Source organism: Pleurodeles waltl, chromosome 12 (assembly GCF_031143425.1).
Source record: "Pleurodeles waltl isolate 20211129_DDA chromosome 12, aPleWal1.hap1.20221129, whole genome shotgun sequence".
Taxonomy (NCBI): Eukaryota; Metazoa; Chordata; class Amphibia; order Caudata; family Salamandridae; genus Pleurodeles; species Pleurodeles waltl.
The window spans coordinates 243,721,001-243,746,653 of NC_090451.1; the positions used below are offsets into that span (position 1 = coordinate 243,721,001).

A 25,653-nucleotide genomic window follows, 5' to 3' on the forward strand; every position below is an offset into this window, starting at 1 on the left:
CTGCAAATGAAAAGGGAAGCTTCCCCATACACGAGCAGGAAACAAAGTTTTTTTTTTTTTATTTTTTTTTTTAAGTCCCCTACAGACCAGATTAATAGGACAAAGCTTAATTATACAGTAGTTGGTCCCTGCTCCCACACAGAAAGGGGGGGGGGGCGAAAGGGGCATGATTGACCACTAGCAAGCAAGGATTTTTAAATGACACAAACTAACAAATGAAATTGCTGGAAGCCCACAGAAGAAGGATTCTTAAAAGTATACAGGAGGTCGTACACTTGCACTCAGCCTAAAAAAGGTTGTGCTATACAAAGTGGAGATCGTTTGGCTTTCAGTGCTTGTTCATTGCTCCTCCCATGTGCTTCTCAGTTTATATTACTTTCTCTCTTTTGCTGTTATTGGCTAATTCTAGGACTGGGAGGCTTTCCTTGATTGTACCTAGAAGTCTGTCTCTCACTGTTTCAACCTTGCTCTGTCGCAGCCTATTTTAAGCCTTCTGCATTTTTCTATTATTTTTAATGATTTTAGTAATTTATTTATGCTCGCTGACGCTTTCATGGATACTGGTCTTTCACCCACCTTCATCCAGCTTGCATTTTTTTTCTCCTTATTTACCTCTGTGTCTAAGTTTCTTTCTCCATAAACATTAGTCTTCACGTGATGGATCATATGATTGGCCCTGGTATGCCATGGAGCTGATCATGTGCATCTTTGTGTGCTCATTGAGAGGCGCTGGCTAGCTTCCATGAGTTGAGAAAAGCACTTGCTTATTGGTATCTGCAAGGCAGTTGTTTTTCCTGTTGTTGCCATGGATAACCTCTCCCCGTGTATTTTATCACAAACTGTTATCCATTGTGCTTGGATGTACTCTGAGATTTAAAAAAAACCTCTGCATTTTATGCAACTTAAACTTTTGCACTCCTTTCTCCCAAGTGATTAATGTTTGTGGTGTACATTAACAATTTATTTATTGTTTTAGTTCCATGACACAGAATTTTCATTAATTATTTGGTAAAAGGTAGAGAAATAATGGTCAGTCTGTGTCTTGGTAATAATACATAAAGAAAATGTAAAGAAAAAGCGCCATAAAACTATTTCTCAGAAAATCACCCAATACACCTCCACTACAGTCACCCTCGCAAACTCGTAATATGGAGGAGAACCGTTCCCAGTAAGTAGAGATGCCGAAACATCATTAGAGAAATAATTTCAGTGTGCAGTGCATGGAATAGGAAGTTTTGAATTTCAGGAAAGCAGAGAACAGAACTTTGTGATGTGCTATAAAGGTAGATGGCTGAACAGGTGACATAAAATAAAGAGCTCATATGATTTATCATGCAGGTATGGTGAAACACATCACAGGTGACTACAAGATTATGTACCACCCAGACGGACCTGAAGGACAAGCCTTTGAGATTGACTTTACGCCTCCCTTCCGGAGGATCAGTATGGTAGAAGAATTGGAGAAAGCCCTGGGAGTATCACTTCCAGACACGGAGCAATTTGAGACCGAAGGTGAATCACAAATCGGATCTTATATGTTGTACATTGCACATGTAATCCTACACTGGACATAGACAGTTCATCATAACATATTGCACTTACTCCTGGGGTTGAGCAAATCATGCATACGCATATCATACCTGGCACTAGGAGAGTACCTATAACCAAGGGTATCATACTTTGACCTTTGTCACAGTCAACATACTGTAGCATTACACAGATAATCCTACATTGGGGCACATGCCTGCACAATGTAGTTTTGGACTGTAACAAATCCCTGCAGTTGGGCTACTTCTGGTAGTAGAATTTTCATAACGTCTAACATGATCACTCTGGGTGTTGAGATGCAGGCCACCTTGTGTTCACATAGCACAAATTATCCTAAACCAGCACAATACACACATGGAAATGGCAAAACTACTCCTAGATTGGTTACTTATGTTGGATTGCGATAACACCCTTGTGAGCATGGTATTAGTAAAATACATGCTCTTTCAATACTCATACCTGGAAAAGTGCCATATCTCGTAAGCATAACATCCATGTAGTTCTCATGAGAAAATACATTTGTAGGTACACATTGAGGTGGATATTCATACCCAAACGTTGATTCAGAAAAGAAGAGAAAGGGGTTGAGGGTGATGGGAGAAACATCAGTGGCTGGATTGGTCATCCTGATCTTTGACGTGAACAGTTTCCCCTTTTGTCTTTTAAACTTAATCAATACTGTTCAAACTCTGCTACCCTAGTAGTGAAGTTTAGTCTTAAGAGTTTCCCCACACACATACACACATATATATATATATATATATATATATATATATATATATATATATATATATACTCTCACCTTTTCGAAGCCTTTCTTCTTACTGACTTTCAGAAGACCTCTCCTATTGTGTTGGTGGCTAATGCTAGTAAAAATGTAGTACTGCTCCTCAAACTCTTACCTTGCCTTATCCCCTATATTGTATTTCTCTGTTCTGCTAGCTAAGTTGTATATACTGACTAAATGCATGCAGCATTGAAGGGCTCATTCACAATAAATACCATCAACATTAAGTCACATTTTCAATCTTGAGAACAGGTTGCGTATTGTTTTTGGAGTTAATAATTATTTATATTAAAACATTTTCTTTCGTGTACTAACTAGCATGTTTTCCTTGAAGATGTTTCTCCTACCCACTTTAGCATTCTGCTGCAGTAGACTCAGTGTTTCTTTTAAATATTTTTAAATACAGAAATGCGCAAGTTTTTGGATGATATTTGTTTAAAGAAAGAAGTTGAGTGCCCTCCACCAAGGACAACTGCCAGACTTCTGGACAAGGTAATGTACTTCCTTTTTTAGGACTACTCTAATGCAGTAAATATGTACCATCTGCCCTGCACTGCCAAACTCCTTGAAAACATACACTCTAAGCAAGGGTCAACCACTAAACTCTTAAAACATATATGCCCTCTCTATCTCATCTTCGCCAGGTTGTAGGCCAAGCACTTAGAAAATTCCAGAGAAGGTGCACAATAGGAAAAAAGGACAAGCGGACTTTCAAGAGTTTAGCTTTCCATTCAGCACTTATCAGCTAGCTGGACTATATTGCAAACCATATCCTCGACCCTTCCCAATCCGAATTCAGGAGCAACCCCAGCACCGAAACAGCCCTCCTGGCAGCCACCGACAACATTCGCACCATACTGGACCCCAGAGACACGGCCGCCCTCATTCTCCTCGACTTCTCTGCTGTGTTCGACATAGTCTCCCACTCCACCCTCTACATCAGACTCCATGACGCCCGCATAGCACGGGAATGGATCTTACCCTTCCTCACTGGAAAAACCCAGAGTGTCAGACTCCCGCCGTACACCTTGTCACCCAAAGAAACATGCTGCGGAGTACCCCAGGGATCCTCTCTAAGCCCAGCGCTCTTCAACAACTACATGGGCCTGCTTGCTAAAATCGTCAGACAGCACAGCTTAAACATCCTCTCCTAGAATGACGATCCATCAACAGCCAAGAGAAATTTCCACAACGGAGTGAGAGCAGTCGCCACCTGGATGGAAACTAGCTGCCTCAAACTCAACTCGGGCAAGACAGTGATCCTCGTCCTCGGCTCCACTCCCTCCGCCTGGAACGACTCCTGGTGGCCAACTGCCCTAGGATACGCCCTCAACGACCACACACGCAATCTGGACATCATCCTGGACTCCACACTTTCCATGACCTGTCATGGCAACTCCGTCTCATTGTCATACTTCCACACCCTGCGCATCTTTCAAAATATTTTCAAGTGGATCCCCACTGAGACAAGAAGTGTGGTCACCCACGCACTTGTCAGCAGCATACTGGACTATGGCATTGCACTCTATGCCGGCATCACAAAGAAACTTCAAATAAGAATCGAACGCAGCAGTCAGACTCATCCTGGACATCCTCTGCCACAGCCACATCTCCGCCCACCTCAGCGACCTGCACTGGCTCCCGGTTGACAAACGCATCACTTACAAGCTAGTGACACACACCTACAAGGCACTGCACAACATAGGACCGGCCTACCTCAACCACAGCCCGACCTTCTACCCCCCACCAGACAGCTCTGATCCTCCCAACTCGCCCTTGCCGCCATCCCCAGAATCAAGACCAGCACAGCTGTGGGCAGAGCCTTCTCTTACCTTGCAGCCCGAACATGGAACATGCTCCCTCAAATTCAGACAGGCCACCTTGTTTAGGCAGCTCAGAAAAGACCTCAAGACCTGGCCCTTCGGGTGAACAGCATGCTGCAATAGCTTCTTGAGACCCCACAGGTGATAAGCCGTGCTCCATAAGTCTCTTGTTTGCATGTCCCATTGCCATTTATTTCACTTGTACTTCTCCTACACTATCCTGTCTCCAGTACACAGCACCACCTACCCCCATTCCCTCCAAAGACTTTGAATCTTAATACCTGTAATCTGAAATGCCTCATTCTTGGTAGTTCTTACTTCATCTTATTGTTTTGATTAGCTTCAGGCACTTTCTGTCTGAACAGATTTTAATTAAGGCTGTGTTCTGTTCAGGGGGCACCCTTCCTTCATTTTCAGCATTCTGTTCAATTTGCACATTAATTTTGCAAAGACACTTGCTAATCATGGTGCTCTTCTACATACAACAAGTTCCAAAGATCTTAACAATGTGGATGTCTGTAAAGACCTAGAGTGCATTTATGGAAATTCTTCAAGACTTTGCTTAAGGGTAATGCCCTGGGAAAGAAGCTTTCTATGCTTATTAGGCTCCTTGAAAATCCTGCTTCATTCAATGAGTTGCCATCCTGGAAGGCATCGGTGACCATTTAACCAGCGTCTTTTTTTATTTTTATTTTTTTATTGTGTGCCTTCTTCTAGACTCCCAGTATTGACAGGTGGAACACCAAAACCTATTCTTCCATGTAAATTCTGGTTGGTGTCTTCCTTCCTCCAGGTTGTACCTTTCGTCTAATATTTCCACGTTTCAAATGGTTCATGCTGGCTAAAACATAAGGAAAAGGTGCCTGTGTAGTAGCTTCACTTCAGAGCTCTTAGTCCTAAGCTCCTACATGTTAGTGACAGTTCTCCCATCCTTCTTCCAACTTAATTATTCGTTGATGGTTGCAAAGGATCTGAGGATGAGACCTTCAGTTGGAACTATATGATGTAGGAAGCTGGCTTCTTAATATACCAAAATAAGATCTGTTGTGCAATGAGTCAAGGGTTTCCCTTAATAGTGGACAGGGGCTTGCTATAGCAATCCCAAGATGCTCTTTTAAGGGGTAGTGTGGTCAAGCAGAGTTGACGGAGAGGAATGTTAGACATTCAACATAGGCACACAGTCCATGAATGAGACACATGACTCAATAAGGAGATCCACATCAATTTAGAAAAATTAGTATATTTTTATATATATATATTTAGGCACCAGAATCATTACAATCGGATAAGTACCTTTTGCAATAAAAATTATCACAGGTTTGAAAAGTCAGCAGTGCAATTTTCTGAAGCTGCATTGTTAAACTATGGAGGAAAGACATATGCAGCCAACACTGATTCAGCTGTGACTTACAGGGCCAAGGGGGATATTGGGCAGGGTCCGAGGCCACAGCAACAGGTCACCTTGGGTGGCACTGGGGCAGCTGGGTGCAGGGGTGCAGTACAGTGTTGGGTGCCCCGTTGAAGTCCGTGGGAATGGGTCAGTTCCGAAAGGCACTGTGGGTAGGAGGTTGAGGGACCAGTCCAGGTGAACCACCAAGTGGACTCAAGTCTTGCGCTGTTTAGGGATGTAGGACCACTCTGGCACTGTCTGTTGGCCTACTTAACTCGGGCTAGAAGGCACAGGTGCAGTGGTGCTGTTGAGTTTTGGCAGTCTGGAGTCCTCAGTGTCTCTTGGGGTGCCTGCAAGGGAGTTCCTGGATCTAGGGTAAACGTTGGCAGTCCTTCCGGGCTTTTGGAGGCACAAGCAGCTGCAGGATGAGACATCTTCGGCACAGTTATTGAAGTCAGCTGGCAAGGTTGGCACAGAGTGCGTCACTGGTCTTCAGTTCTTGCTTTTGCATCTCTGGGTGCCCTTCTTCTTTCTTCAGGTCAGCAGGATCTGATTTTCTGATGCCAGGAGCTCCCCTAAATAGTGAATTTAGTTCTGTTAGGGGAGAGTTGAGTAGTAGCTATTAGGCTACTTAAACCTGAGGTCACTGCACCCCCAATATGACCACTTCCTGTGGAAAATGGGCATAACCCAGTCCCTAGTTCTGCCATCACCAAGATGGCAGACTTTGAAATTTTGTGTCAATATCAGGCAGCTCACCGTAAGGGTGGCACTGACCTGAGAGTGAACACCTTTCTGAATGCTAGAATGCAGATTTTCAGGCCTCCCTGTAGGGAGGGGTGGGATAACACCTCCACCAGAGCAGGCTTTGTTCCCGACTGCAGAGAGCGGAGGGTCTCATCCTTGGGTGTCACAAACATGTCTATTGGTGGCAGGCTGGCTCAAACTAGTCGGTCAGTACACCCGTAGCTGGGTAGATTTTCAGGGGGCACCTCAATGTATTAATAATTTCATCACTGGAATCAGTGTGGGTTTATTAATACGAGGTGTTTCAAACCAAACATCCCTATTTTCAATGCAGCCATCATGTCGTAGTGACCAGCACATAGACTTAAAATGGCTTCCCTGTTCACTCACTATGTCTAAGAACCAAAAGATATTGCGGATATGTCCACATGTGTAATGTAAGGCAACCTGGCTTAGGGCTGCAAGTCCTGCACGGAGTGGTAGGGGACATGGCACAGATGCTGTGTTTTCACTTTTAGCTGCACCAAGACCTGCAGCCTGCAATGGTAGACTGCATTTGCTAAGTCAGGGGTTCTTGTGGGTGGGACAATGTGCTGCAGCTTTTGGGGACACTCTTTGGTACCCAGGCCCTAGGTTCCTCTGGGTACCATTTAATAGGGACTTATACAGGGGTGCCAAAGGTATTGCCAATTGAGAAACAATTGCACAGTTTTAGGTAATGAGATCTGGCACTGGGCACCTGGTAGCAGGAACCCAGTGCACTTTCAGTCAAACTTGAATCAGGTACCAGGCAAAAAGTCGGGGTGACCGTGTCAAAAAAGGGGCACTTTCCTGCACACGGTACACAGGCTTTGTATTGAATTCACAAGCTGTCCCTTATTCCACCGTTTAGTGGTTGGGTCCAGGATTCTTTTGTCTGTCTTACACTTTTTTTTCTTTTTATCGAAGGGTGGTTTGGCCATTTGGAATTCTAGTCCTTCCTTTTGTGATATCAGACACCAACCCTCGCAGCCCATTTGTTTGGTCACCCTCTTCAGATTCTTTTTTCCACTGTTGGGTCTCGAAGCAGAACAGAGATGTGGGTAATTTTTTGACAATCACAAAGTTTTTCACCAAGGAATTTTGGGGCAAAATACAGATGCCGATGGACCATCACCGGTTGCACCCAAGATGCAGTGAAGACAAAATAGACAAAAACAAAACATTGGAGAGTAAAGGTAGAACATGAAGTATACCCCTTTAGATTTTGCCCAAAATGCCACCATAAGTGCTCCCTAAAGGTCCTCTGACTCTAAAGCAACAACGTTATAGAAACTACACAAACTAGGATTTTCTATAAATTACCAAAAATCACATCTGCAGCCATCCCAAATACAACAATACTTGGGAGCAACACTCAACACACAAAAAGCGATTGCCACCCCAAGTCCACAAAGGGTACAAGCGTTCCAAAATATAACATTAAACATACAGCCAAACCAACACTACCAAGTAAGGTTTGTAATGAAACTTCTAGGCATGATGTCTTCATGCATAGCCATTGTCCCAAACGCGAGATTACACATGCGGCCCTTACAACAGTGCCTAGCAAAACAAGGGACACAAGCACAGGGTCAACTCCAAGATCTAGTGTTGGTAGACCGCCAGACACGCTTCTCGCTTCAATGGTGGAACCCTATAAATTTAAACCAAGGGCGGCCATTCCATGACCCAGTGCCTCAAGAACTGATCACAACAGATGCTTCCACGATAGGGTGGGGAGCACACCTCAACCAGCACAGCATACAGGGACAATGGGACAATCAACAAAAACTGCACATAAATCATTTAGAACTGTTGGCAGTGTTTCTAGCATTAAAAGCATTTCAACCACTGATAGCCCACAAACACATTCTTGTCAAAACCGACAACATGACGACAATGTATTACCTCAACAAACAAGGAGGGACAAACTCGTCACAACTGTGTCTCTTAGCACAGAAAATTTGACATTGGGCAATTCACAATCGCCTAATAGCACAATACATCCCAGGCATTCAGAACCAGTTGGCCGACAATCTCAGTCGAGATCACCAACAAACACACGAATGGGAAATTCATCCCCAGATCCTACAAGATTACTTTCTATGCTGGGGAACACCAAAAATAGACCTATTCGCAACAAAAGAAATCGCAAAATGCCAAAACTTCACGTCCAGGTACCCACACCCTCAGTCCAAGGGCAATGTGTTATGGATCAGTTGGTCAGGGATATTTGCCTACGCTTTCCCCCTCATCCACTCATTCCTTATCTGGTAAACAAATTGAGTCAAAACAAACTCAAACTAATACTTATAGCACCAACCTGGGTCGCCAACCGTGGTACATAACACTGCTAGATTTATCAGTAGTACCTCACATCAAATTACCAAACAGGCCAGATCTGTTAACGAAACACAAACAACAGATCAGACACCCGAATCCAGCATCGCTCAATCTAGCAATCTGGCTCCTGAAATCTTAGAATTTGGACATTTAGACCTTACACAAGAATGTATGGAGGTCATTAAACAAGCTAGAAAACCCACTACAAGACATTGTTACGCAAACAAATGGAAAAGATTTGTTTACTACTGCCACACTAATCAAATTCAACCACTACATGCTTCCGCAAAGGACATTGTAGGCTACTTATTACACTTACAAAAGTCTAAGCTAGCATTCTCTTCCATTAAAATACATCTCACGGCAATATCTGCCTATCTGCAAATTAAACATTCAACATCGCTTTTTAGAATCCCAGTCATCAAAGCATTTGTGGAGGGACTAAAAAGAATCATACCCCTAAGAACACCACCAGTACCTTCGTGGAACCTTAATATTATATTAACACGACTCATGGGACCACCATTCGAACCCATGCACTCTTGTGAGTTGCAATACTTAACTTGGAATGTAGCCTTCCTAATAGCTATCACATCTCTTAGAAGAGTAAGTGAGATACAAGCATTCACTATACAGGAACCCTTTATACAAATATATAAACATAAAGTGGCTCTCCGTACAAATCCCAAATTCTTCCCAAAAGTTATATCACCATTCCACCTAAACCAAACAGTGGAACTCCCAGTCTTCTTTCCACAACCAGACTCGGTAGCTCAAAGAGCCTTACATACATTAGACATTAAAAGAGCACTAATGTATTACATTGACTGAACAAAACAGTTTCGCAAAACAATTGTTTGTAGCCTTCCAAAAACCTCATGCAGGAAATCCTATATCCAAACAAGGCATTGCCAGATGGATAGTGAAATGTATTCAAACATGCTATATTAAAGCAAAAAGCGATCTACCTATTACACCAAAGACGCATTCCACTAGGAAAAAAGGCGCCACAATGGCTTTTCTAGGAAATATACCTATGACAGAAATTTGTAAGGCAGCCACATGGTCTACGCCTCATACAGTCACAAAACATTACTGTGTAGATGTGTTAACAACACAACAAGCCACAGTAGGACAGGCTGTACTACGAACTTTATTTCAGACAACTTCAACTCCTACAGGCTAAGCCACCGCTTTTGGGGAGATTACGGCTTACTAGTCTATGCACAGCATGTGTATCTGCAGCTACACATGCCATTGAACGGAAAATGTCACTTACCCAGTGTACATCTGTTCGTGGCGTGAGACGCTGCAGATTCACATGCGCCCTCCCACCTCCCCGGTAGCCTGTAGCTGTTATAAGTTGAATGAAAATTGTAAATTTGTAAATAAATACTATTTTAATTAACATTATGTACGTACATACTTACTTCATTGCATGGGCACATTTACTATATTCACAACTCCTACCTCACCCTCTGCGGGGAAAACAATCTAAGATGGAGTCGACGCCCATGCGCAGTGGAGCCGAAAGGGAGGAGTCCCTCGGTCTCGTGACTCAAAGACTTCTTCGAAGAAAAACAACTTGTAACACTCCGAGCCCAACACTAGATGGCAGGATAATGCACAGCATGTGAATCTGCAGCGTCTTATGCCACAAACGGTTTACACTGGGTAAGTGACATGACATATATATATATATATTATTTTTTGACTTTGGGATTTGGCACTTTCTTGGTGATCATTTTCTTTTGTGTACAGAACCTAGTTAGATGCATACTCTGGCTAAACTTCTTGTTCTATTCATCTCAGCTGTGCCATTCTCAAGGTGTTTCTTTTGATCCCTGCAGTTTCCCTTCTACTAAACTCCCTAACCTCTTGCATCACATCCTTTAGGCTTTGTCACATTTATGATAACAAACATCAGTTTTTTAAAAAATTTCTGACTTCAGCTGCTAGATTAATATTATTACATATTGCCTATTGAGCACACCAGTGCTGTCACTCTTTCTAGTCCATTGTACCAAAACGAAATTCTGTTTTTCCTCAGCCCATCTGTCTGGTGCCATCTTACGCTCCGTGCTCTCCCACTTTCCTCCTCTTCCATAAATCTGGAGTGATCTTTGCCCGTTACCTCTTTTGTCAAACCACATTTCTTTTATTGCACGAATCTACAGATACTTGATATTTATGAAAGGAAATGTTCCCACTCCCTTACTTTTATATACAAGTACAACACTTAATCTAATATTTGCCTTGTCTTGATGCTTGATTATTGTAACCTTTATCTTTTTGTGTACCTCCTGTCTATACATGCAGTCCCCTTTAGTCAGTCTATATTTCTGCTGCCCATGTTCTCCTCAGGTGCTTAGTCCCTCTTTTTGTGCTCTGCTGAGAAACAAGGTCCTTGTCAGGTGGATCACTAACCTGGCTTAATTTAATTTACCTTTCATATCTTGCCTTTTGATTATGTGCTATTCTAATTTTGAACTTCATTATTTTCTGCCACGTGTTCTTTAACTGTAGAGTGTTTTGCCAAAAGTGTTGTGTGTAGGCAAAAGGTGGCATACCTGGATACATGTTAAGGCCATTGCACAGCCAAAAAGACTGGATTAGAAGGTTTGATCTCAGAAGAATTTGAGGTGCAGGAAACTCACATGGCTACTGAGTTATACCTGTGTCCCACAATAAGTGGCTAATGCATTGCTTAATGCTTTGCTCACCAACTTACAAGTTGTGGCTGTACATATACAAAAGAAAGGCTCCATGTTAATTGTGACTTGCCATCATCTACCTTTGTTGTTTCTGATGAATGGTTCTAACTGCAGATTCCTCATCTTTAGAACATTCCCCAGGTGCCAAACTGAATTGGAGGTGTTTCACAGCAGTACACCCTTGGGCTGCGAGGTGGCTCCATATGGTTCCAGGTTGGCTTCTTTCTGCCCTGAAAGTGATGGAACGGAGTCACATGTAAAGGCCACCCCTGCCTGCTGACGTTCTTTTAATTTCTTTGCAAGCCTTCAAACACAGGTCTGGAGCTCTACTCCCTTTTTTATCGCTGGTGGCACTTTTCCCAAATTGAGACCTAGTGTGCAAGGGAACGATCTCTCATCTAAAATTACAGGGTTCAAACCATGTGGTGACTGTCAAACAGGTGTCAATAATGGACCCGCATGATGTTTCTTTTTTTTGAGGAGGACATCTGGGTTGTGAGGTGCCAAGGTGCCTGTGACAGGAGGGAGTGGAAAGTTGCAGGGCGGCACGGGAAGTCCTGGTGCATTCGAGCAAGCACCGGGAGCCTGATGTATGTCGGACCTCACCTGCGGTGGTGAGACCTCTGTGCACGGCGGGAAAGGCGTCAGAGTGATTGCCCCCCCCAGCTGGGCCTTGTGAAGTGTGGACTGGCAGCTGGATGCTGTGGGCGAGAGGTGTGCCTGGGAGATCTGGGCCTACGCAACATTGTTCATGCTTCTGCAGCACCGTCTGGTCCTGGGGGGTCTGTTCGTGCTCCCTGAACACATTGGAGCGTAACGGGACCCCGGAGTATAATCATACCTTGGAGGCAGTCATCTAATCCAGCGTTCCTGCTTTGACTATTTAGGAAGCCTGTGCGAGACCAACATCGACTGCAGCGAGAAGGGTACTGTACAGGAATTGGGCCTGATCACACCCTAATAACCCGCCTCCGCTCCACCGGGATCCAAGGACAGGCCCTGGACTGGATCGCCTCCTTCCTCTCCAACCGCTCTCAAAGAGTCTACCTCCCACCCTTTTGGTCAGACCCCACCGAGATCATCTGCGGCGTCCCTCAAGGCTCCTCACTCAGCCCGACACTCTTCAATGTCTACATGAGCCCCCTTGCCGACATCGTACGCAAGCACAGCATCATCATCACCTCCTACGCCGACGACACTCCACTTATACTCTCCCTCACCAAGGACCCCGCCAGCGCAAAGACCAACCTGCAAGATGGTATGAAGGACGTCGCAGATTGGATGAGGCTCAGCCGTCTGAAACTGAACTCAGACAAAACGGAAGTCCTCATCCTCGGCAACACCCCGACCGCATGGGACGACTCCTGGTGGCCCACGGCCCGTGGCACCGCACCAACCCCCTCAGACCACGCTCGCAACCTCGGCTTCATCTTGGACCCTCTTCTCACCATGACCAAACAAGTCAATGCCGTGTCCTCCTCCTGCTTCCTCACCCTCCGCATGCTCCGTAAGGTCTTCCGCTGGATCCCCGCCGACACCAGAAAGACCGTGACCCACGCCCTCGTCACTAGCCGCCTGGACTACGGCAACACCCTTTATGCTGGGACCACCGCAAAACTCCAGAAACGTCTGCAATGTATTCAAAACGCCTCCGCCCGCCTCATCCTCGACATACCCCGCAACAGCCACATCTCCGCCCACCTGAGACACCTGCATTGGCTCCCCGTCAGCAAAAGGATCACCTTCCGACTTCTCACCCACGCTCACAAAGCCCTCCAAAAACAAGGGACCAGAATACCTCAACCGACGCCTCAGCTTCCACGCCCCCACCCGTCTTCTCTGCTCCACCAGCCTTGCTCTCGCCGCCGTCTCTCGCATCCGCCGCTCCACAGCGGGTGGGAGGTCCTTCTCCTACCTGGCAGCCAAGACTTGGAACACCCTCCCCACCAGCTTCAGGACCAGCCAGGACCACTCTGAATTCCGGAGACTCCTCAAGACCTGGCTCTTCGAGCAGCAGTAACCCCTTCCCCCTAGCGCCTTGAGACCTGCACGGGTGAGTAGCGCGCTTTATAAATATTAATGATTTGATTTGAAGAACAAGATCAGGTAATAAGATGTGTTGATGGAGGCTTCAGTATACTCCAATCATGCCCGAGACACAACCATACTCCTCTGCAAAGGGCTGCCATGTCGCACACCCAGGACACACTAATAAGAAATGCAGATTTGTACTAATACAGGGCATGATGCATGTCCGCCCTGTCATGTTGGCCTTGATGTATGGCATGCTGAACCTGGCAGCAGACAGAGCAAGCGACTCCATACGCCCTCATCCTAGAGCCGCAGCCGACCAAATACTCTCATGCAAGATAATCATCTCCATGACGTCTGGTGATCGACGTACCCTAGCAACACTGAAGCTATATGTAGAACCATCACACACAACACCCAGTTAAGAATATAATTTTGACTGGTCACACAGGATGTATTTACCTGGGCCATGATTGGCACACAAATCCTGAGAACTCTGTTGGATCACGCCCCCAGTTCTGTTGGAGCTCTCACTCCACCATGTTTGTCCTAGGGCATTCTTGTGAAGATTACCACCTCACGCACTGTGAGACTCTGTTTCGCAATGAAATCCATACAGAAAGAACTGAATACTTCACTCTGAGCGAATGCTCTGTGAAGTCCCCCCCCACGTGGTGGGAAGCATTCAAGGTGGACGTCCACGGTGCCTGCATCGCTAAACAGTCTAGTTTACTAAAGACACTACACACTCACTTGATTCAACTGGAAACGGACCTCTGAGAATCAGAACTTTGAGACCAGTGACCCCCAGCTGCTAGCAGGGTTTAGAGAGAAATTGACTGAATACTAGGGGGCAGCAGACAGGGAGGCACACTATCTAGAAAAAAGCTACTGCCAGATGTTATAGAGAGGGAGGTAGGTCTGGAAAGACACTGGCGGGGCTTCTATGTAAGCCCTTGGCAAATGTCTACATCACAGAACTTCATGACAACCAACACTACTCAAACGGGGGCAGACAAGATTATCGAGGTTATGACATCCTTCTATACAGACGTTTACTGTGCTACATCGATCCAAGATGTTTCCGCTCTAAACACTCTCATAAACAATTCGACTCCTTTGGCTGGAGGATGTGTACCGTTGATAATTTCATGTGTCAATCCTATTAGAGGACATAATCCAGGTCATTCAAAGCTTTGCTGGTGACAAAGCATGTGGCCTAGACGGCCTCACCACATCCTTTTATAAGTTATTTGCTTCGCTTCTTGCCCCTCACCTACTGATGTATGAAGAATCCTTATCACAGGCACTTTACAGCCCTCTTTGCGCAAAGCAGTCATCTCCATATTGAAGCCCAATAAGCCAGCTAACAGCTGTGGCGCTCACCGACTACTATTTATGATTAACGTTGATAAAATATTGGCAAAGCTGATAGCAAATCCGATCCCCCTCCTGCCGGTCATGGTCTTGTCTGACCTGTCTAGCTTCATCCCTGGGTGCCTCATGACACTTAACCTCTGTACAATGTTCGCTCTCATGCACACCACAGAACCCTAATTACGAACCGCTGCCTTGCTGCTGGATGCCACCAAGGCATTTCATTTCATGGAATGGCTGCATTTATTGCAGCTCCTAGCTGGATAATGGAATCATGTACCAGAAGGGGGTGTATTGTAAGGGTAATAATGGCCCACCAAGGAAAGCTAACTAGTATTAAATTGATCCAATTCCAAAAGTCTGCAACGGTGCACTCCTATGGGGAATACACCCTAGAACCCCAGATGTTGACTGAGAAACAGTCAATATACCAATGAAAATGCTGAGGCTTCTGCTTTTTGAATGAGTTCCTATAAATGTACAAAAACAAATTACATCATCCATAACTAATTAACAAACAATTAAACAAGAAATTACAGATCTTAAATTACTATTTTTTAATTATCAATCACATATTTCCAATATCCCCCTTAATGGTCCATTGATTTTATTTTCCCTTAACTGTCTAGAAATATCCGTCCATTTCCTTCCAAATTCACACAACAAACTAATGGTGATCCCTTGGATCTCCAAATTCCATGGTGTTCAATCCTAGGTATTCCTCCAATATTTTAATCACCTCAAATGTGAGTAGAGAATCAAACATAAATCAAGATGTCCAAATTCCTTACAACGACCTCACAGCCAACACGTGTTTTGTCACTTGACTTCCTCAGGGCTGGAATCTGGTCAGTTCTCATAATATATTTAACTGGATCACGAGAGTCATCAAGAAAAAGCACAAAAATATATTCAATATAGTCATAATAAAGTCACGCCGAATACATATTATTAGTACCAAAGTGGAAACCAGTGTCCCAAGACTTTCTAGGTGAATTAGTAATTAATGGCCCAATCGCAATTTACAAAGTTACCCTGTTAATCCATGCAGACACCCAAACTGGTGACGCCCCTTGTCGTGCAATCAAACTCCTGATTTCACTAAGCCAGTGTGAAATATTCGTAAGTTAAATAAATGAGTGTAAATATGAAACCATAGGAAAAGGATTATAGTATAACTTATTTATTGTCATGTTATAACTCAACAAGCCCAAAGATGTAATCCAAAAATTATTTTGCAATCCAATAACGTTTTACCTCCAAAATCTCCATCGAGCCCGCCGCTTGGGACTCCAACAATTTGGAAACTTGTACGTGGAGGAGCAGTTCATCCATTTATAAAGCATTGTAGAAGGTCCCCCACAGTCACCTCTGGAATTTCTATTGTGCCACCAACTTTGCACATCATTGTGCAGCTTGGACAGCTTGTTCCAGAACACCACCCTACCCCAACATTGTATGCTCTGGACATGATCCTTGCATAGTCACCATCACATAAACCTATCACCCAAATCTAAGCCACAGTACAAGGGAAGGCCCCAATGGCCATCCTGCGGGCTCAGAACTTGTGGGTGGCTGACTTGTCCCTCCTCTCATGACAGTGTTTGCACTTGATACAGTGTGCCCTCCCCCAACTACAGACTAATTAGTCACTTTAAACTTTCTACACGAACATATTGGACACCAGCACGACTGCACAGACTGGGACTCGGTGTTTCTAGTATGCAGCGTCCACAGCCACGTTCTTACACCTTGCTTGGTGCTATCCTGATGTAGTGGTATTCTGGTCAGATGTTTATAAAGTTATAACAACAGTTGCAGGTCACTGCTTGCAACAGTGCCCCCTAATTACCCTACTGGGCTCTGACATGGAGGTACCTCCTGATGATAGAAAACTGACCTCAGTGCTGCTGCTTCTAGCCAAGCGTAGACGAGGCATACACTGGGCCAGGTGCCCTGCCCCTCAAATACTGGCTACATGATGCAGCAATACTCCTAGGAGCAGCTCGCTCATGCTAACACACTGGTGGCCCAAAGCTCAAAGTCCAGGGCCTGAGGCGGCCGCGTAGGAGTCCACCAAGTCGTCTATGTCCTCATCCATGTAATCCTGATACTTTTGAACAACCTTGGCCACGAGAGATCCTCTCCAATCTGGCCAAGCACAACATGCCACCCCATGGAACACCGTCGTGGATCAGCTCACCATCCATGTGCTTTCCGCCACTAGCTCATACTAAACCTAGAATTGCTTTGTGTGATTGACATTGATCTATGTGCCATGTGTGTGCTCTTTGTCCCTCAATTTTACTTCTGCTTGCTGCATTGTTACGTTATTGTATGCTGCGAAACTGTTTAAATAAAGAAAATAATAAAAAGCTGTGTTATAGTACATCAAAAGAAGTCACTGTCCTTGCGCAAAGCCTATTCAAAGTCTGAAGCGTAGACCCCTTCCTGTTCCTGAGGCTGCACCTGCAACTGGTCATCTTCGTGGTTGAAGTCATCCAGTAAGTCGAAATCAAAGCGGAAAAACAAGAAGTGGGTCTTGAGCCCATCCCACCACTAACCAGCAGATAAGTTGCAAGGGCGTCACAGTGCCACTCTATCTCGCTCCCAATTGAGGAGGCAATCTCATAGTTGATCCTGATGCACCTGTTCCCCAGGCCATCTGCAATCGTGTCTCAAAATGAGGCCTTTAAGGAGGTCATGCTGTGTATTTGGGTCACACTTACAGCTCCCTCTGGTGTGACTTTGGGCTCCTTGGAACCACATGAGCCACCAGTCGGTTACCAGACGGATCTGTCTTCTGTGTCACCTAAGTGGCTGGAGCCTCTCTAAGGTTCTGCAGTGACTTAAGTGCAGACTTCGTTCTGGCTCCAAAACCTGCACCAGTCCGTCTTTCATTAATGCTGATCGTAAGATCGCTGACACTGGAGAGGGTGTAGTGCTGATACCAGTGTCTATCCACAAGCTGAATCTGTTTCGATCCTGACTGAAGTTGGGCTGTGACTCCACTTCAGCGCACCAGTTTCCCAGACAGCCTGATTCAGACAAAACATACACTCCCACTACTGTAGAGCTGTACTCGGACTCCATCTTTTTACTTAAGATTGTGGATAGAGCTTACAGCCACCCAGAGATGACAGTGGTGATGCTTTACCCCCACATTATGAGGCTTGTATACCCCGATACAGGGTTGATTACTCTCCTAGGGTCTTCAATGCAAGAGTGCTTCCTCTGCTATGGTAATTAGAAGGTGCTAAATCCCTGAACCTACAACTACCTTCTCTCGAAGTTAAGACAAATTTCCTTACAGAAGTTTGACATCCTGGGTCTGCTTTCTCTGAGCCGTTACTCCCCTTCAGTGAAGTCCAGATAGACACTCCTATGGGCACTTGGTCTCTTAGGCTTGCTGTAACCCACAGGAGAACAGGCAAGTGGCCAGATGCCACAGGGACTTGGTGAGCCTGGTTTTCTTATGCAGCATCCTACTACTGAGAGTTTGGTGAGCCAAGCTTCTACTAAGCAAGGTGAATCCTAATGTTCGATGGCATCTGTCGCTGTAGATACGCATGTTCTGCAATAGCTCGCCATCTGGTGTTGGGCCGGAGTGTTACAAGTTGTTTTTCTTCGAAGAAGTCTTTCGAGTCACGGGACCGAGTGACTCCTCCTTTTGTTTCCATTGCGCATGGGCGTCGACTCCATCTTCGATTGTTTTTTTTTCCCGCCATCGGGTTCGGACGTGTTCCTGTCGCTCCGAGTTTCGGAACGGAAAATTAGCTAATTTCGGAAGATTTTCGTCGGTATTGTTGCGTTCGGGATCGGCGTACTTAGATTCCACACCGCATCGAAGATCGAAGAGCTCCGGTGCCCTTCGGGGTAGTTTTTCGATCCTCCGTCGGGGCCTGGTCGGCCCGACCGCGTGCTGAAGAACGCCGATGGAACGGACCCCGTTCCGTTTCTGCCCCAAATGCCACAATAAATACCCCTACACAGACCAACACTTGGTCTGCAACCTGTGCCTGTCACCTGAGCACAGCGAAGACACCTGCGAGGCCTGTCGTGCGTTCCGGTCCCGAAAAACACTCCGAGACCGTCGAGCCAGAAGACTTCAAATGGCGTCCGCACCGACAGCCCAACGGGAGTTCGAGGAACAGGAAGAAGAAGGTACCTTCTCGATCCAAGACTCAGACTCCGAAGGATTCGACGATACACAAACCGTGAGTAAGACGTCGAAAACCACACAAAGAAACATTTACAAGGCCCAGGGGACGCCACTGCCACCAGGCCATGGCTCGACCCATAAATTCGGTGACCGACCGTCGGCACCGAAAAAGGCCCAAACAGTGCCGAGATCGTCCGACTCCGGTCGAGACACCGGCACGCAGCCTTCTCGGGACCGAGAAAGTGCTGGAGACAAGCCTCGACACCGAGATGCCGGTGTGGACACGGCTCGACGCCAAGACAGCGGCACCGAAACAGATCGACGCCGAGAGGTTTCGGCCCCGAAAAGGAAAAAAGTCACCTCGGAGCCGAAAAAACACGCAGACAAAGTTTCGATGCCGAAACAAACTGCAAGCGACCCAGCTTCAGGCTCTTATACAGAAGAGCACTCGCTAACCTCCCAAATGCAAAAGCATAGGTTTGAGGAAGAGCTACAAGCAACTGATGTGGACCATACGCAAAAGCGTATCTTCATTCAGCAGGGGACAGGAAAAATAAGCACCCTTCCCCCCATTAGGAGAAAGAGAAGGTTGGAGTTCCAGACGGAACAAGCACCACAACCAAAAGTGGTGAAAAGAGTTACACCACCACCCTCTCCTCCGCCCGTGATTAACGTTTCACCAGCACAAACTCCATCACACTCCCCAGCTCACACCACCATGAGCCAGGGTGACCAAGATCAGGACGCATGGGACCTATACGACGCCCCAGTGTCAGATAACAGCCCGGAGGCATACCCTACAAAGCCATCTCCACCAGAAGACAGCACCGCGTACTCTCAGGTGGTGGCTAGAGCAGCACAATTTCACAACGTAAGCCTCCACTCAGAACAGGTCGAGGATGATTTCTTGTTCAACACACACTCCTCCACCCACAGCTCCTACCAAAGCCTGCCTATGCTCCCTGGTATGCTCCGGCACGCAAAAGACATATTTAAGGAGCCGGTCAAAAGTAGGGCAATCACACCAAGGGTGGAAAAAAAGTATAAGCCGCCTCCTACGGACCCGGTTTTCATCACTACACAGCTGCCACCAGACTCTGTTGTTGTAGGAGCAGCTAGGAAAAGGGCCAACTCTCACACATCTGGAGATGCACCACCCCCAGATAAAGAAAGCCGCAAGTTCGATGCAGCTGGTAAGAGAGTCGCAGCACAAGCTGCAAACCAGTGGCGCATCGCGAACTCCCAGGCACTACTTGCGCGCTATGACAGAGCCCACTGGGACGAGATGCAACATCTCATTGAACATCTGCCCAAGGACTTCCAAAATAGGGCAAAACAAGTGGTTGAGGAGGGACAGACCATCTCCAACAACCAGATACGTTCCTCCATGGACGCTGCAGATACAGCTGCACGGACAATTAATACATCTGTAACTATCAGAAGGCATGCATGGCTCCGAACGTCTGGATTTAAACCAGAGATTCAACAAGCAGTTCTCAATATGCCTTTTAATGAAAAAGAACTGTTCGGTCCAGAAGTGGACACAGCGATTGAGAAACTCAAAAAAGATACGGACACTGCCAAAGCCATGGGCGCACTCTACTCCCCGCAGAGCAGAGGGAATTACAGCACATTCCGTAAAACGCCCTTTCGAGGGGGGTTTCGGGGTCAAAGCACACAAGCCAGCACCTCACAAGCAACACCGTCCACTTACCAGGGACAGTATAGAGGAGGTTTTCGGGGACAATATAGAGGAGGGCAATTCCCTAGAAATAGAGGGAGATTTCAAAGCCCCAAAACCCCTACTACTAAACAATGACTCACATGTCACTCACCCCCTCCACACAACACCAGTGGGGGGAAGAATAGGTCATTATTACAAAGCATGGGAGGAAATCACTACAGACACTTGGGTTCTAGCAATTATCCAACATGGTTATTGCATAGAATTTCTACAATTCCCTCCAAACATACCACCAAAAGCACAAAATTTAACAACACACCATTCCAATCTCCTGGAGATAGAAGTGCAGGCACTATTGCAAAAGAATGCAATCGAATTAGTGCCAAACACACAAATAAACACAGGAGTTTACTCACTGTACTTTCTGATACCAAAGAAGGACAAAACGCTGAGACCAATCCTAGACCTCAGAGTAGTGAACACTTTCATCAAATCAGACCACTTCCACATGGTCACACTACAAGAAGTATTGCCATTGCTAAAACTGCACGACTACATGGCAACTTTAGACCTCAAGGATGCTTATTTCCATATACCAATACACCCATCGCACAGGAAATACCTAAGGTTTGTATTCAAAGGAATACATTACCAATTCAAGGTACTGCCTTTCGGATTAACAACCGCACCAAGAGTCTTTACCAAATGTCTAGCAGTAGTCGCAGCACACATAAGAAGGCAGCAAATACATGTGTTCCCATATCTAGACGACTGGCTAATCAAGGCCCATTCGTTAATAGAGTGCTCAAATCACACAAATCATATCATACAAACCCTCTTCAAACTAGGGTTCACCGTCAATTTCACAAAATCCAAAATTCAGCCACGCAAGGTACAACAATACCTGGGGGCCATAATAGACACATCAAAAGGAGTAGCCACTCCAAGTCCACAAAGAATTCAAAATTTCAACACCATCATACAACGCATGTATCCAACACAAAAGATACAGGCAAAGATGGTATTACAACTCCTAGGCATGATGTCATCATGCATAGCCATTGTCCCAAACGCAAGACTGCACATGAGGCCCTTACAACAATGCCTAGCATCACAGTGGTCTCAAGCACAGGGTCACCTTCTAGATCTGGTGTTAATAGACCGCCAAACTTACCTCTCGCTTCTGTGGTGGAACAACATAAATTTAAACAAGGGGCGGCCTTTCCAAGACCCAGTGCCACAATACGTAATAACAACAGATGCTTCCATGACAGGGTGGGGAGCACACCTCGATCAACACAGCATACAAGGACAATGGAACGTACATCAAACAAAACTGCATATCAATCACCTAGAACTTCTAGCAGTTTTTCAAGCACTAAAAGCTTTCCAACCAATAATAGTTCACAAATACATTCTCGTCAAAACAGACAACATGACAACAATGTATTATCTAAACAAGCAGGGAGGGACGCACTCCACGCAGTTCAGCCTGCTAGCACAAAAAATTTGGCATTGGGCAATTCACAACCAAATTCGCCTAATTGCACAGTTTATACCAGGGATACAAAATCAACTCGCAGACAATCTCTCTCGAGATCACCAACAGGTCCACGAATGGGAAATTCACCCCCAAATTCTGAACACTTATTTCAAACTCTGGGGAACACCTCAGATAGACTTGTTTGCGACAAGGGAGAACGCAAAATGCCAAAACTTCGCATCCAGATACCCACACAAACAATCCCAAGGCAATGCCCTATGGATGAACTGGTCAGGGATATTTGCTTACGCTTTTCCTCCTCTCCCTCTCCTTCCTTACCTGGTAAACAAACTCAGTCAAAGCAAACTCAAACTCATATTGATAGCACCAACTTGGGCAAGGCAACCCTGGTACACAACGCTGCTAGACCTATCAGTGGTACCCTGCATCAAATTGCCCAACAGGCCAGATCTGTTCACACAGCACAACCAAAAGATCAGACACCCAGATCCAGCATCGCTGAATCTAGCAATCTGGCTCCTGAAATCCTAGAATTCGGGCACTTACAACTTACCCAAGAATGTATGGAAGTCATAAAACAAGCAAGAAGGCCATCCACCAGGCACTGCTATGCAAGTAAATGGAAGAGGTTTGTTTGCTACTGCCATATTAATCAAATACAACCATTACACACAACTCCAGAACATGTAGTGGGTTACTTGCTTCACTTACAAAAATCTAACCTAGCTTTCTCTTCCATTAAGATTCACCTTGCAGCAATATCTGCATACCTGCAAACTACCTATTCAACTTCCCTATATAAAATACCAGTCATTAAGGCATTCATGGAGGGCCTTAGGAGAATTATACCACCAAGAACACTACCTGTTCCTTCATGGAACCTAAATGTTGTCCTAACTAGACTTATGGGTCCACCTTTTGAACCCATGCACTCCTGCGACATACAGTTCCTAACCTGGAAGGTGGCATTTCTCATCGCCATTACTTCCCTGAGAAGAGTAAGCGAGATTCAGGCGTTTACTATACAGGAACCTTTTATACAACTACACAAAAATAAAGTCGTCCTAAGGACCAATCCTAAATTTTTGCCAAAGGTTATTTCACCGTTCCATCTAAATCAAACAGTGGAACTTCCAGTGTTCTTTCCACAGCCAGATACCGTAGCTGAAAGGGCACTACATACATTAGATGTCAAAAGAGCATTGATGTATTACATTGACAGAACAAAGAACATCAGAAAGACTAAACAACTCTTTATTGCATTTCAAAAACCTCATGCAGGAAACCCAATTTCAAAACAAGGTATAGCCAGATGGATAGTTAAATGCATCCAAATCTGCTACCTTAAAGCTAAACGACAGCTGCCCATTACACCAAGGGCACACTCAACCAGAAAGAAAGGTGCTACCATGGCCTTTCTAGGAAACATCCCAATGCAAGAAATATGTAAGGCAGCCACATGGTCTACGCCTCACACATTCACCAAGCACTACTGTGTAGACGTGTTATCCGCACAACAAGCCACAGTAGGTCAAGCTGTATTAAGGACATTATTTCAGACTACTTCCACTCCTACAGGCTGATCCACCGCTTTTGGGGAAATAACTGCTTACTAGTCTATGCAGAACATGCGTATCTACAGCGACAGATGCCATCGAACTGAAAATGTCACTTACCCAGTGTACATCTGTTCGTGGCATCAGTCGCAGTAGATTCGCATGTGCCCACCCGCCTCCCCGGGAGCCTGTAGCAGTTTGGAAGTTACCTTCAATTATTTATATATGTATCATCTCAACCTTAAATAGGTGTATACTTAGTCACTCCATTGCATGGGCACTATTACTACAATTCAACTCCTACCTCACCCTCTGCGGGGAAAAACAATCGAAGATGGAGTCGACGCCCATGCGCAATGGAAACAAAAGGAGGAGTCACTCGGTCCCGTGACTCGAAAGACTTCTTCGAAGAAAAACAACTTGTAACACTCCGGCCCAACACCAGATGGCGAGCTATTGCAGAACATGCGAATCTACTGCGACAGATGCCACGAACAGATGTACACTGGGTAAGTGACATTTTCATTATTCCCCACCTCTCACTCCTCCCAGACATATAGTCGAAGAGGGTTGAGACGTTCTGGAAATGTTCTTTCAAGAACATCTAGCCTTTCAGTCAGTCAGTGTTTGACCTTTATACCCTAGCCCTCTGGCACATGGCAGATCTTGCCAACAGTCCTGAAGAGTTTAGGGCCTCATTGGCTCACACCATTGAAGATGGTCAGGGTGCAGTCATCTGTACGGGTATGGATACTACCAGTTACTTGGGATGAGCAGTCAGCACTAGTGTGGTGATCTGTCACCATGCGCGGATGCATTCCACAGATTTCTCTGGAGATATGCAGGCAAAGGCTGATTCTGCCCTGGAACACTTTAAGGAAGGTTGTGCCACAATGCATTCTTGGGGCCAGACAGTTGCCTTATAGGTTTCGGCACTTCCGACCTACTTCAGAGGTTTAGCGTATGGCCACGGCCAGGACCGACCTAAGGAATAATGACCCCCTCAGTTCTTCCATGGTCTCAGATCAGACAGGCAGCGTGCAAGTCACCATGGGCACAATCTTCCCAGTCACTTTGCCCCTGCAGCATTAGCCTCCAAGCTGCTTTAGTTTGCCCTTAGCAATGCCACCTACCGTGTGGGAGATAGAATCCAACATTTTCTCCAATGGTGGCAATCTATCACATTGGACAGGTGGGCCCTCCAGATCGTCCAACAAGGCTATGCCCTGCCATTACTTTCTGATTTTCTTCAACTTCCTCCCGTATAACATCTGCTTTCAGAGAAGTACCTGTCCATCATTCAGCAAGATGTCTGAGTTCTACTGTCAAAAGAGTACCAGGCTCGGAAATTAGGAATGGGTTGATATTGCGGTATTTCCTTGTGCAGAAGCAGGATAGCGGCCTAAATCATATTTGATTTTTCACTGGAGACCTTCCAGTGGAAGGATAAATTCAAAAGCTCACACTGTCTCAGGTTTTCTCTGTCCTGGTCCAGGCGACTGGATTGTAACCTTGAACCTGCAGGACGCATACTTTCATGTCCCTGTCCTGCAGTCCCATAGATGTTACCCGAGTTTCAAGGATGGCTGAATGCATTTTCAGTTTGCTGTGCTCCCCTTCAGCCTAACCAGTGCACACCCCGGGTCTTCACAAAGGTTATGTTGGTGGTTGCTGCCTTCTTCGGAGATTGAGGATACCAGTTTTTCCCTACACAGGCGCCAGAGCACTATTGCCTTGGCGGGCAGATCTCACTAGAAGAGCATTTTGCATGCTAGGTCCTGCAGGACCTTTGGTCTGAGCATGCTCAAGACCATCCACCTTGGGAGGTATTGCGTTGGTATCAATTCTAATGGTGAGGAATCCTAATGGTGAAGTATCCATGTGAACAACACATTACTTCAGTAACACTTTCTGGTATATTTGATCTGATTAGCCATGTGTAAGATAGTTGCACTTTGCTTCCACA

General features: G+C 45.6%; 1 protein-coding gene and 1 long non-coding RNA gene across 4 annotated transcripts in view; one reads left to right on the top strand and one right to left on the bottom strand.

The window, feature by feature from the left end:
• Positions 1-25,653, bottom strand: part of LOC138268111 (uncharacterized) — a 221,970-nt gene that overhangs the window by 76,417 nt on the left and 119,900 nt on the right. The window lies entirely within an intron of this gene.
• The window catches only part of KARS1 (lysyl-tRNA synthetase 1), a 91,760-nt gene that overhangs the window by 51,303 nt on the left and 14,804 nt on the right, over positions 1-25,653 (top strand). For both annotated transcript variants that reach the window (XM_069217468.1, XM_069217467.1), the window contains 2 exons: positions 1,339-1,512; positions 2,742-2,827. In XM_069217468.1, coding sequence (XP_069073569.1) covers positions 1,339-1,512; positions 2,742-2,827 — 260 coding nt within the window. The remainder of the gene's footprint in view (positions 1-1,338; positions 1,513-2,741; positions 2,828-25,653) is intronic.